We start from the raw sequence: 13879 nt of genomic DNA, 5'->3' as shown, positions 1-13879 counted from the left end.
AATGAGATATTTTCTCATCTCATTCATGACTCAAAGCAATAAAACTATCATGTAACTCACTCTTCATTAAAATCTTACTATAAGACTCAAACGTGAAACAAAATTTTATTATTTTAGTATTTAGAATATTATAGAAGAATCTTAGGTTAATTCGTAGACAAGGAAGCATATATTCCCCTGTAAAATATAGGGTATATGGCCTTCATTTCCCTTTTTATAGCTTTCCATATGAGAGAGCTTTATATTGTTCTTACTCAATCTCTCTACTTTCTTTCTTCCATGGGCCCCTAGTGCCAATTTAGAGGTTTGACCCTATTTATTTTGGATTTGATTTTTGTGGAGAATAAAAATTCTTTATAGTGATGTATGCATGGGACAGTAGACAATGTATTCTATTCTAGTAAAGTCATATTTGTTTGAGCCCCAACAAAGCTTTAATTTAGAAGAAGAAAGAGATCTAGGGTTTGTTTGGATTGAGGGAAATGAGGGAGAGGGGAAGTAGAGTAATGTCTAACCTTGTTTGGGAATTGAACTTAACAAGTTAGAGGGGGTGAAGGCAAGGGAATGGAGGGGAGAAAAGTGAAAACCCCTTTCTTTTCTTCCGGGTGTAACCGGGGTGAGGGTAAAGAGGGGGAACCAAACAATTATAGAAGGACAAATTTACCCCCTATTTAATTTCTAACAACAACATAACTTAATAACATATAAGGGTATTTATGTCAATTTATATACATTCCCTTCCCTTCACTCCACTTTATTACACTTCCCAAACGGGGTGAAATAAGTTTCCCTTGATTCACCTTACTAATTTCCGAAACAATTTTTACAAGTTACCTTACCTTCCCTTAACTTCTCTAGGTTCCCCTAACTTCCATTCACCCTCTACAAATCCATACAAGCCCCTATCAATTGCTCCATTCCAAGGGACTTTAATGGAATGATGTTTCCATGCAAATGTATATTTCTGTTGTGGTCTCTTTTATAGCTACTTTCTTGATATAAAGATTAATTAACTGTAGTGTATATATCACATGAAGCGAAAAATATACATGTTAACAAAGTAAAAAAATTAGCATAGCTGTATTTACATGAATTAATTTTGTCTGAGTTGCAATTAAGTGTACTCTAGATATTAAGTTCACACGACTAACTTTCCGCAGTGAGAAAATTGTTTGTGAGGTGGTTGGTGAGCTCACAGAGGAGTGACAAAATGATTGATATAAGGCCAATAATCAAGATATGTGTGTTTTTGTCATCATAATAGAATCAACATGGAGCATGTTGCCCAAGGGCCTAAAGCATGGGTTTTTTGTCTCCTAATCATGCAATCCAAATCCATAATACATATAGATGATCCTACATATCCTTGTTAAATATGTCTAGTGGTACTAATTACACCTAGTTTGACACTTGTCTCTGGCTGTTATCAGTCAAATCAGAGTATTTCGAACATATGTGATATCATCCTAGTTGATCATGTAATTTAACTTTGTGGCTGTCATAATTAACTGACTTGTTGACTTCATCACTGGAAATGTATATATATATCTCACAAGGAATATCTCACAAGAAGCAAGAAATATAATATTAATCAAACATAATGGTATGTTGTCAATTAGTATATGTTACAACACACATGTATGTATGTATATTTATACGTACAAAGCTCCTATAAACTTAAGTTGATAGGAGCTCTTTGTCCACCAACTTTTATATCCGTCAATTTTTTGTATTGAGATCTATGCTAATATGTGATATAAATCAAGACACAAATCTCAAAAGATAATGAAGGGATAAAAAAATTGATGGACAAATGTACATATCCACTTAAGTTTATAGAAGCTTAACAATATGTATATATATATATATTCAAAGCATATACATAAAATAAATTTTACGTCCTGAGGAGAGTCCACAAAATAAATACAAGGCCACCGTCTTTATTTTTAAAAAAGCTTCTAGTGACTCAGAAGAAATAATGTGCCTTTCATATCCCCTACCCCCCCCCCCCCCCGCGCTCTCTCTCATCTTTTAGCAAAGGATGGTTTTCCAAGTTGGTGTCTTTTTAGTGCAGGGTTAAGAATCCCATGGCTTTCAAAGAGAAGAGGAGAAGAGAGAGAGCTTAAAAACAATTTCTATAGAAAAGAAAACGCACCCAATTCCTCCTCATATACTAGTTCTTTTGTTCTTGAATCTCTTCTAATTCTAGAGAGAGAGAGAGAGAGAGAGAATCATGTTCTCTTCCAAGAAGCCGACTACTATGAATTCTCATGAAAGGCCTATGTGCGTGCAAGGAGACTCCGGTCTTGTTCTCACCACTGATCCTAAGCCTCGCCTTCGCTGGACTGTCGAGCTCCATGAACGGTTTGTCGATGCAGTTACTCAGCTCGGAGGGCCTGACAGTACAAACCCTAGTTCCTCTCTATCTCATATATATTTTTATTTATTTATTTACCTTCTTCTTCTTCTTCTTCTTCTTCTTCTTCTTCTTCTTCTTCTTCTTCTTCTTCTTCTCCTCCTCTCCTCCTCCTCGTCCTAATTTAATTAGCATTTCGAGCCTTTCTTCTTTCTTTCCTATTTAATTCCTCTTTATTCGGCCTCTTCCTCTTCTCTTTCTCCTTCTCCTTACTTACAATTTAATTTGCAGTTCAAGTCTTTCAATAATATTGATAAAAAAATATTTCTCTCGAAAAAATTTGATGATGGTGATGATATATGAATTTACTGTCAACAAATTAAGTTCTTTAATTTATAATAACTATCTACTTTTTGATTGAAGGTTATTAATTTGGACACCTAACTAACGCAGCTATATATTTTTGTGATTTCTAGAGGCAACACCAAAAACAATCATGAGGGTTATGGGAGTAAAAGGTCTTACCCTCTATCACCTAAAGAGTCATCTTCAGGTATATATACATATATTATGCACGAAGGTGAAGATTAAAATTATATATGCTGTTTGTTTTTCTGCATCGATCGCACAGTATATATATATATATATCTAATTTTTATTAATTGCTGCTTATTTTGTGTAGAAATTCAGGCTTGGGAAGCAACCACACAAGGAATTCAATGACCATGCAGTTAAGGATGGTAAGGCAGCCTAAATACAAGATCGATTTAAATTTTTTTTTTTTTTTTTTGCACCCCCTCCTTTCTTCTCCCGTTAATAATTAATTCTGCATGCATTTTTGTCATATATATACTTTTTATATTTTATTTTGTTGTCTTAAATTTTCATTTCAGCTTCTGCACTCGAGCTTCAAAGAAATGCTGCATCTTCCTCAGGATTCATGGGACGTGCAATTAATGAGTAAGTCATGAATAAATATCAAGTGTGTTTCGCAGTAAAATATATTTAACCCAAAACATAGTGTTTTTTTTTGGATAAAATTAAAAGAATTGATTGATCGTTTATACGATCGAATCCAGTACACATGGTATTTATAATTCGGCACTTTGCAATTTACAGTAGGAACGTCCACCTCTCAGAAGCCCTAAGGATGCAAATGGAAGTCCAAAGGAGATTACATGAACAACTAGAGGTAACAAACTTACACGTACCATTTCTAATAATTTGCTCTTTCGCCTACTTTTCTGATCAGCTTTGTTCTGAATTTGGAAATCTTAGGTGCAAAAACACCTTCAAATACGAATTGAGGCGCAAGGCAAGTACATGCAATCCATACTTGAGAAAGCTTGTCAGACGCTATCTAGCGAGAACATTGCGTCTATAGGCTACAAATGCATCGAAAACCAAGGAGTAGTCGATATGGGAGTCAATAAAGATGTTGAATCTTCGATGAGCTTCCCTTTGGTCCAAGATCTTCACATATATAGTGAAAATCAAATTGATGACTTCTTTCCGACAAACGAAACCCTTTGTTTAGGCAAGAAGAGGTCTAATCCCTATGGTTCTAATGGGAAGAGCCCTATGGATTGGGCTGACGATCTTCATATTCAAGAACTGGAGCCCTCTAAGAGTCAAATTGACATGGAGGGTGAGAAGAAGTTTGAAGGATCTCTGAAGCTTGAAAGATCATCTCCAATGAGACCCCCTCTTCAAATGGAGAGCATGAACCCTATGATGAGTAATGGTTCTTTAAACCAAACAAGAAATTTGTCATATGGGTGAGCATTTATTTTTATTTTTGCTTTATTTAGGAAACTAGACTTACTTTGAATGGTTAAATAAGATATGAGTGGGGGTGTTCGATCCAAGTTTCTTGTTAAGAGAATTTAAATTATTATTGTTATGAATGTCATTGTTATGACAGATATATATTTTTAACTCATTTATTTCTACTCATGCATGTTTAAAAGAGTTGATTCTCTTTTGGAAAGATATTAACCCTAGGGTTTTCAAACTGTTTTTGGAATATATATATGCATAGCTTAGTTGTGAGTGTTAACAAAGTTACTGGTTGACTGAATAATTGCATGCGTTAAGGTTTTTTTGTTACAGGACGGTGTTCCAATTATGTCCTACTTTTTCACATGTTCTAAAATTTTGAACTCATCCTCTTTAAGCTTTTAATGACTATATATTCCAGCCACCGATAAATAAAATTTACATGTTTGCCCCGGGACCTGCGAGAATTACATGTTAAAAAAACTAAAATCATTGTGTTATCAGGTATATGAGACTGATGTTCTAGTGTAATAAGTGATGTACGTATTACTCCAGCTTTCTTTTTTCTCCCCCTCAAATAAATTATTCTTGCCCTTGTCATTTTCTGATGGGGTAATGGTAGAAGGCTGGGACTTTTGATCTCAAGATCCCATCCTTTTCCTCTATTATATACACACACACGCACACAAAGCTTAACATGATTTGGGGGTTATACCAAAATTTTATTTTATTTATTGTTTTTCACAATTATTTCTTTCTTCTTCCTTAATTCAGTTCGGATTTTTATTTTTGGATTTCAATTTTTAAAATTAGGTTAAGAGTATCCGCATGTTGGATATTATTAATATTAGCCTAGCTCAACTCTCTCTATATATATATTCTCATTCTTCCACAGTTTCAGCACGGAATGGATGAAACTAAATGATAGCCACATAATCTTTCTTCATGGCAATTATATATAATTTCCTATAATTCCAAATGACTTCTCTCGTACATGTAGGAGCTAATCATTTGGAGATCGATCTATGCCATGAAAAGAACAAATATGCCTTCCTTATTCACAATGCCCCTGATATTTGTTTACATGCATGCAGTGTATATACTCTTGGTAGGGAATTTCTTCCAACCTATTAAGTATTAGTTAATTAGTAGTACTTTACAGGCTTGCTTTCAGGTTAGTTATTGCCCATGTTAGTTACTCTCATCATTACAAAGCCCATATAGTACACAATACCACCATGCAAATAGAGACTTATATATATGTATATAGTTATGTATTTTAAATTAAACACAACAAAGTTTTATATATGTAAAAGAAAAGAAAAGAGTGGGAGTGAGTAGTAGCCCTCATGCATTGATGACCCTTCTTCCTTTTGAACAAGGCAAATGAGAGAGAGGAAAGAGAGGGAGACAAAGAATATCACTCGTTCCTTTATATCTCCTCTTCTTCCTTTTCCTACCTTTTCTCTATGTAGAATACTAGACATACATGTCTCTCAAAGTAATTTGTGCGTATTAATATAGCGATTAAGAGGATCTTGATCTTTTCTTTTTGCCCGTGGGGAAAAAAAAATAAAGAGAAGAGAGGGTGCAGGTTGCTTTATTGGTTAGAGAGAAATGTAGAGAGAGACTTTTTTAGGTAGTGTGAGCTTCGAGAGAAGTGCATGGGCATCAAGGCAATTGAAAAGGGTGTCAGAGGACATAACCATTTTGAGAGAGAGAGGGAGAGAGATCATCTTTGAAGAGAGCAAAGCACCTTGGATTCTGTTTGGTCTCTTGGACAGATCATCTGCAGACAACCAGCTTTGGGTTTTGGGAAAAAGAAGAATTGTGTGCAGAGAGAAAAAGGGAGGGGGAGAGAGAGAGAGAGAGAGAGTGCAGTTAGAGGGAAGCTTCTCTTCTTTTGGGTGGAATGATGGTGGGGGTAGTGGTAGCTGTATCTCTCTCTCACTTAAAATTTCTGAGTAATGTTTAAGATTCGTAGATGAACAAAATTTTGCATCGTAAAAAGTACATTGCTTACGTTATTTCAACTCATGCTGAAACACCAGCTTCAAAAGGGTTCAATTGCGAACAGACCCCATGTAGCATCACTCAATTGCAACCAGACCTCTTGTAGTTCTAGTTGCTGTGAATAGTCTCTATATATGTAGTTCTATTTGTTACGAATAGATCTCGTGAGTGAACTTGTTTTTACTCTTAGAGTTTTTAAAAATATTTCAAGAGGCAGATAGAACCCTTAGAGTTCTATAATTGCTGATGATAGACATCACAACCAATTGCTAATTTTTTAACTTTTAAAAGAGTTAAAATTTAGCTATGGGGGTATATTCACACTTGGGTCGATATTACAAGGGTCTATTCACAACATGTAGCTAGAACTACGGCCGGTTATTTGCAACAAATAGAACTATAGGGGTTTTTTTTGCAATTGGATGATACTACAGGGGTTTGTTTGCAGTTAACTCTCTTGAAAAAAAAAAATATGAACAGTGCTGACAGAGTGGAACCAGGAGTGTCGGTAAATACTGAAATATTGTCAGACCACAAGATCAATGCTAACTACTAAAATCAGGCTAAGGAGAAAATCTAGGAGCTAGCATCCTTTTCAATGAATAAAGGAAAAGAAAAGGTAAAGTTGAACTATACCACTAAGTTTTCAATATGAAAAAACCAATATGCTCTCAAAGGAATATATACTCTGATCAATCAACGGTACATCTCCATCATGGTAGGAGAACTCTCCAACGTCGTAAAGCTACACGACTCTCTATACATCTAAGATTCCATATGACCCTCTGCAGTTAGAAGTAAAAGATCCATAATATATAGAACTCTAGATAGAACGCAAAAGCTTACATGATGACAAAATATTGAGTACAAGGATACACATATCCTTCTACTACTCATTTGAGGAATATCTAACAAGCAACACAAAGTACATAGAACGGCAATAGGTAATAAATAACTCTTCCAGTTTCAATTTATTCATCAGAAAAATCAGAATATCACGTACAACATCTCATGATCTTTCACATTCCCATGATTTTAACGCTTTGGACAGCAAGGTCATCATCGAAACTCTTTCAATAATAATTTCTCGTCGGAAAAAGTAAGCCCTATGAGATTGTACAGAAAAACATTTCAGGATTTTACATAGATGAAACAAACATTTGCTGTAGTAGCCTATTGTCCAAAGCAGCCCACCAAAGATGTACACAAGTGGTATTATTACGTAGCCTCAGGTGATATCAAAAGGCTGCAGTTATCTCAGGTTGCATCTTTCACCATTGCATGTCGTCAATGAACCTTAAGACGCATTGGCTCCTTGTCTCAAAACCAAGCTCATGGCATGAGAGGCACCAATGGCAACCGAGACGACATGATGGGAGCCTAATTCCTCATCATCATCCATAAGAAACTTCACTTCAATTGGTGTTGATTGTATCTCAGGCAGCCCAGGAGCGCCTAACTGACAATCCTTGGCATATCCCCACATGTATAGCTTCCCTTTATCTGATATAAGTTCAAATGGAAATGGCGTTAGGAAATAAGGACGTTACTCGATAGCTCTTGATTGAGAATAATATTGCTAGCAAAATGAGAAAAGTAAACAAAAGTTTACTTGAGAACAAAAAAGTATTCTTGAATTTGAGCTATGCATTTGACATGATCAGGTAGCATAAAACTTAGTTGGATCTCTATATGAATATGAAGTGTTTTGAAATTCAGAGGAAAAAGATGTACTCCTAAAAGGTAAAGAAAACTTTGATTCAACATTCAAATTTGTCAAAGAGCTGGATCTTTGCTAGTTAACGAATCCTAAGTTTTTAAAATCTAGACTTTGTTCAGGTTTTGGTTATACAGATAGCTACCAAATGCAGATTCTCTTTTCCAAATTTTCTGCAATTCTCTCCAAGGTAATTCCAGTTTGACATAGAGTGAAGAACTTACATTGATTGTTTTTTTTATTCTGGTATTTTATTTTTATTATTTTTTGTACGTTTTTTTTTGTTTTGTTTTTTTGGGGGGGATTGGGGGGGGACAGGCCACCATTCCCTCAGAAATAAGACCCCAGATATTGGCTTTCTATCTCTATATATAGTGACTTCAAACAAAAAAACACATCATGGAAAACTGTTAAGAAAACTCAAATTTGATCAGAACGAGTGGTATTAGCCTAAGCAAACAAAGTAGGTAAAAAAGGCCTTTTATCACACTCCCTTTAAAAGTGAGAGTTCTGGAAAAAAAAACTTTTCTTGATGAGTTTTACACCTAATCCTTTGCAACATTAACATTTGTATCCTGATTATAATTGGTTATCAACTAAATCCATTAAGTCAAAATTCTATTAAGTCAAAATTAAACTTACGATCTAAAGCTCTCTCCATTCAAAACTAATTATAAAAAGTTAAGCTAATTAGAAGTGGTTGACAACTAAAGAATAAAAGAAGCTTAGAGGACATTAGCATGGTAAACATAATTACACATGTAAATGTTAACCAATTGATTGATACCAAATTATGGAATTAATGAATTTATTAGCAACAATTGATTGATTAAAATATTTTTTGCATTAGTCCCTTAAATCTCTCATATTTTGAAATTGCCGTTAAAGCGTTTATTAGGTAACTCAATTCCTAAGTTATTTTGAAAGTAAACCTTCAAATCAATGGTATAATTAATAAAGGGGACTAGTTTCCCTCTAATTATTTTTTTAAACTTTTGATTTGAGGAGTTAAAGTAACTTGAGAATTGGGCATGTAATAGCTATTTCAATTCTTTGATGAATTAATCTCAAAATAATAAGAATTGACCAACCTAATAGTTGAATATAGTTATCTTTGCAAGCTTATGGAGAGAGTTTTCTTACATGGGGATATGTTTTCTCATTTTATAGTCATAGGGATTAACATAGAAGATTCTTTTTTGTTTTTAACTCCTAAGAATCTTACGTCATCTATTACTATTAGATTTGAGGCATTCAAGAAATTGGTTGCTATACGAGTGACTAACCTTTACGAAAGATTTGTTGCTTACACTGCTTATGGTCACAACAACAAAAAAGTTGAAGGTACATAAACATAAGTATTAAGAAGGTTCATAGACAATATTACATCATAAAGTAGAGATTTGAAAGAAACAATTTCACAACCAAGTTATATTAAAGAAATAAATCAAACAATCATGATGTTTAACCACGTGCAATGCACGTGCACCTCACCTAGTGATAATAAACATACAAAGATTCAAGATTATCTATGAAGGCAACTTTTACCTGTAATAGCAGCAGAAGATGAACCTCCACATGTGATGTAGACAACGCGTTCACCAGCTAAAGCCTCAACAACGAAGGGAACTTTCTGATTCTGGATGGAGCCATGACCCAACTGACCATGTCCCCCATGGCCCCATGAAAGAACTTCACCTTTATCTGAAAAAAATCCAATATTAATAAAGATTACTACTAGATATAAGAAAGCAAATTCTAGTTGCTCTGATTTTCTGCAGATTGCCAATTGAAGCCGTGCAAATCAAGTTACCTGTTAATGCCAACGAATGGTATCCCCCACTTGCTATTTGAACTATACGAACATCTTTGAGGCTAGGAATTGGTTGTGGTCTCCAATCACTGACCCTATTGCCCCTTCCGAGTTCAAAATTTGAATTCGCTGCAGAAGCAAAGAAAATGGCCTTCACTAAAGAATAGACTGTTTCTAGAAAAGCAGAAAGAAAAAAAACTAGAAAAGTAGAAAAAACTATATATATATATATATATATATATATAAGAGAAATGTGTATGCTTGGTACCAAGCACAAGTTTTTGTGCTTGGTAGTGAGGTGACATATTCCCCTCCACTCATTAAAATCGGGGTCCACATTCATATGGGTTGGGGAGTGGTTAGGAATTGGAATGAATGGATGAAAATAGGACACCTCACAACTAAGCACAAAATTTGTGCTTGGTAGTGAGGTGGCATAATCCCCTATACTTATTCAAATGGTTGCATATCCTCATGCACTCCTCAACTGATGTGAATGCGGTCCCCCATTTGAATGAGTGGAGGGGATTATGTCACCACACTACCAAACACAAAATTGTGCTCTCACAGTCGTGCCTAGTTGGCTTGTAATGGATAAAGATTACAATGAAAGATATTAAAGAGGCAGGAATTGATTTCCATGGCTGATAGATATAAAAGTGAACATGTTAGATGATTGGAAACATCCACGGCAGGAATGTAATTCATTTGATTATTTAGGATATAAATCATAACCTCAGAGTTGAATGTCAGTAGCATATACTATCATATTCATATCATCAGTCCAAAGAGGAAGAGAAGAAGAATTTGAGGCTTCAAGATCTTAAAGGAAGCAAATAGAATTAAGGACATCCTAACCTCCCCAGTTCCATAATCTGCCTTCTGAAGTTAACGCCATTGTGAAAAATCCACCACAACTGACTGCTGCAACAGGAACAGGTAATGCATTTACTATAGAAGGAGTACCAAGAGAACCCCCTTCACCTGGACCGCCACCACTACCAAGACCCAACCTCCCTTCACCTTCGTCTCTTCCCCATGTATAAAGCTCACCTACAATCGAAAATGATTCACATCAGACATAATTATCAGAAATACATATCAAATGGAAAATAACATTGTCCAATCAGATAATAATGATTCAGAGATAAAACCGAGGTCTTTTCATGAAAATGATGGAAAAAGTCTCAAATAGGCCTTGTGAAATAAACAACCAATTTTGTGGGACACAGAAACAAAATTAGCTTTCAGCCTCATGAACTCATGCTTAATCGCCAAAATCTTCAGAACAAAAACTTTGCTTTTTGAAAAATACTCGCGTTAATACGAACTTCCTAACTCTTTCAGTCTTTCACATGCTCAGATATTACATAATTTCTTAGAAACTAATTCATTACATAAGTAAATGAATACGTGGACTAAGTATTTTTGAAATAATAGCTTTCAGGAAGAACATCAAGAAACAGTTTGTATAATGTGATATGAAGTTGGACGTATAACAACTTACCAGACTTTTCAAATGCTATCACCTGACAACCAATTCATCTACAAAGTACAAACAGCTAAGTACTAAAGTTTTTTATTCTTGGTTGATACAAGACACCTGTATCAGTAATAGCCGCAGTGTGGGCTCCAGCAGTGGCAAGATGGGATATGGTTCCTTCCCAAGGACCATTCACAAGTCTAGGCAAAAGCTCTCTATGATAAACAGAATGCCCAAGCGCTCCAAACCCTCCATAACCCCTGCAAACTTCACATATTTGAGTAAAGAGTCATTCTAGCATTCACTCATAAATGGACAATATTATTAATTGGTGTGATAAACATAAGACTAAGAATTCAGCATAAGCTGCATGGAAATTGCTAAGTAGGTTGGCTTCTAGCACTATATCAAATTTATTTTGAGGGCAAAGGTTTAAGAACAAGTCTAGAGATATACAACTTGGACGATATGCAGCAGGACTTATCATCCACATTACTTTGATATCAATGAGAACTCGTTCTCTGAAGTAATCATAAATTCTGAATGTAGAAAGGTCCCATCAACTCATTTGTTTCAAGGACACATATTCCCTCTTAACTAAGGTTGATATAGGGGTGGTAGAAAATACAGGATTTATGACAAATACGGCCCACTAGGGAGGAGATGAACCCGGAGTTCTTCAAGAAAATATTATGAATTTGATTCTAACACATGTATAGAAATAGGGTCTCAAATTAAATGCGGTATGTCACGGCAAACTAGCCTTGTCAACAAAATGAACCTACTAATCCATCATTGTTAAACATATCAACCCATTACAAAGGGTTAAAAACAAATCACTAATCAAGTACTAACCATTAGAAGGATAACCAATTAGGGGAGTTACATTTTTAATCTAAGCTTTAGTTTCTTATCACATATTTAACGAAACATTAAGGTTATTGACTAAGCACCAATCTGTACAAGCCAACTACGCAACTTCCGCTGCTTGTACGAACACCAATTCAACGATCTCAAAAGAAACAAACAGTTCACTATAAATTTGAACCCAAAATTAGAAAAATTAACAACTATCACAAACATGAACCCCATTAATCCTCCACTACGTTCTAATACCAACACCAACAATGAGTAAGCTTTTGCTCAAACTGACATTTTCATTCTCGGTTAACAGAGTTAAGGGATAGAATATGGCATAGATTAAAGAGGAATAAGTTCCTAAAAATAATCAACAGGGGGCTTACATTTTCAATCTAAGCTACAGGTTTTTTCACAGATTTACCAAAACATTAAAAGTTAGTGGTGATGCCATCCTACAGGAATTTACAAAGGCAAAACTATGCAACTTCTCTTCATTGTACAATCACCAATTCGATAATCTTAAAAGAAACAAACAATTCACTAGAAATTAGAAACACAAATTTAGGAAAGTTGGCAACTTTAACAACCACAAACTCACTAATTCATCACTAACCAAGTAAAGATCTCCCCTTTTCTACTGAGGGCAGTAGAATGAACCCCACCAAGAGCAAGCATCCTCACCGCGTCAAGGTTATCGTTCCTCTCCATCTCGAACCTCGACGTCTCATCCCCAAACCCTAATCTCCCCCCATCCCCCTTCCCCCAAATCCAAACCCTACCGTCGACCACCAGCGCCGAGTGGAACAGCCCGCAGGCCACGCCCCTTCGACCCCTTTGCTGGCTGGCTGGGCCCGCGAGGAGCCGGGTGCGGCGTCGTGAGAACAGAGTGAGTGGGGGGAAAGACGTGAGGAGAGTGGGATAGCAAGCGGGTTTCTTCCTTGCCGCCGCGCGAGTTGGCCGGAGCTGCCGCGGCCCCAGAGATAAGAGCTGGACGGTGGAGGATGGGACTGCGTGCTTGAGATTCGGCCGTGTGGTGTAGATGGACCGTCGGGATTTGGCGGCGTGGAGAGGGAGCAGCGGAGACGGAGGAGAGACATTGGCCTCGCGTCTCGTCGGGGTTTGGAGATTGGGAGGGTTTGAGTGGAGAGATTATTGCACCTTAGACCCCCCACCAAACAATGCGCAATTTTTATCTTGGATACCCTCTTTAACTCATCTTGAACTTGATGCCCACGGAGAATAACCCTCTCATTCGGCCTCGGGGGTGGGGGGGGGGGGGGGGCGGGGGGGGTTCGTTCTTTGTTTTTTTATTGATTGTAATTCAATTTTTTGGGCATATTTTTTCTTTGCAATTTTTTTTGGAGTATCAAAAGTTAAAAATAATGTGAACTTTGGGATATTCAAGTTCATTCAAGAGTTCATCGAATCTTATTCTCGTCTCACTCGGGGATCAAGGGAATCATACTTAGAGGCTGATTGATCGATCGTTCATCTAAAAAATCTCAATAACTACTCAACAATCAAGTTAGTGTTCTTACGGTCAGCGGGGTTTAAAATTTAGACCCTATCGACACACCTCCCTCGACAAATTTTTTATTTTAATAATTTACACCAAAAGAATTTTATTTTAATGATTATATTATACTACAATTTCATTATAAAAGTTAAAAGTAGAAAAAATAAATGGAATAAACCGAGGTTCATGAATGATATAATATGATACAATAGGTATTTTTAGTTTGTTATCACATAGTTTAAGGGTAAAATCATAAAAGCAAAAAACTCTAAAGCTACAGTGTTGCGCCGTTCCTGGCGCAACAGTGTAGCACCTCATCAATTTAACACGAGATTTAGCGA

At 36.0% G+C, this 13879-nt stretch overlaps 2 protein-coding genes across 3 annotated transcripts; one reads left to right on the top strand and one right to left on the bottom strand.

The window, feature by feature from the left end:
• On the top strand, positions 2057-4310 carry LOC109845608 (myb family transcription factor APL). 2 transcript variants are annotated; one of them, XM_020414880.1, is made up of 6 exons: positions 2057-2402; positions 2833-2909; positions 3039-3096; positions 3250-3316; positions 3476-3548; positions 3635-4310. In XM_020414880.1, the coding sequence occupies exons 1-6, from the start codon at positions 2234-2236 to the stop codon at positions 4136-4138; spliced, it is 948 nt and encodes a 315-aa protein (XP_020270469.1). In that variant the 5' UTR covers positions 2057-2233; the 3' UTR covers positions 4139-4310. The 2 variants fall into 2 exon arrangements, with proteins under 2 accessions (XP_020270469.1, XP_020270468.1); XM_020414879.1 differs by having other exon boundaries at positions 2058-2414.
• Positions 7081-13119, bottom strand: LOC109844725 (ultraviolet-B receptor UVR8-like). The gene is given in 7 exon segments (XM_020413838.1): positions 7081-7651; positions 9414-9569; positions 9679-9807; positions 10537-10731; positions 11282-11421; positions 12636-12846; positions 12849-13119. Coding segments are annotated over 7 exon segments (1308 nt in total). The 3' UTR covers positions 7081-7445.

This window comes from Asparagus officinalis, chromosome 6 (assembly GCF_001876935.1).
Source record: "Asparagus officinalis chromosome 6, Aspof.V1, whole genome shotgun sequence".
NCBI lineage: Eukaryota > Viridiplantae > Streptophyta > Magnoliopsida > Asparagales > Asparagaceae > Asparagus > Asparagus officinalis.
This window is presented reverse-complemented; position numbering and strand designations above follow the sequence as displayed.

Bases quoted from the DNA above. Each gene is read 5' to 3' on its own strand.
- LOC109845608 (XM_020414879.1), top strand. From the start codon at position 2,234: ATGTTCTCTTCCAAGAAGCCGACTACTATGAATTCTCATGAAAGGCCT. The intron at 3,097-3,249 runs GTAAGGCAGCCT...TTTTCATTTCAG, and splicing joins TGACCATGCAGTTAAGGATG to CTTCTGCACTCGAGCTTCAA. The intron at 3,549-3,634 runs GTAACAAACTTA...TGGAAATCTTAG, and splicing joins GATTACATGAACAACTAGAG to GTGCAAAAACACCTTCAAAT.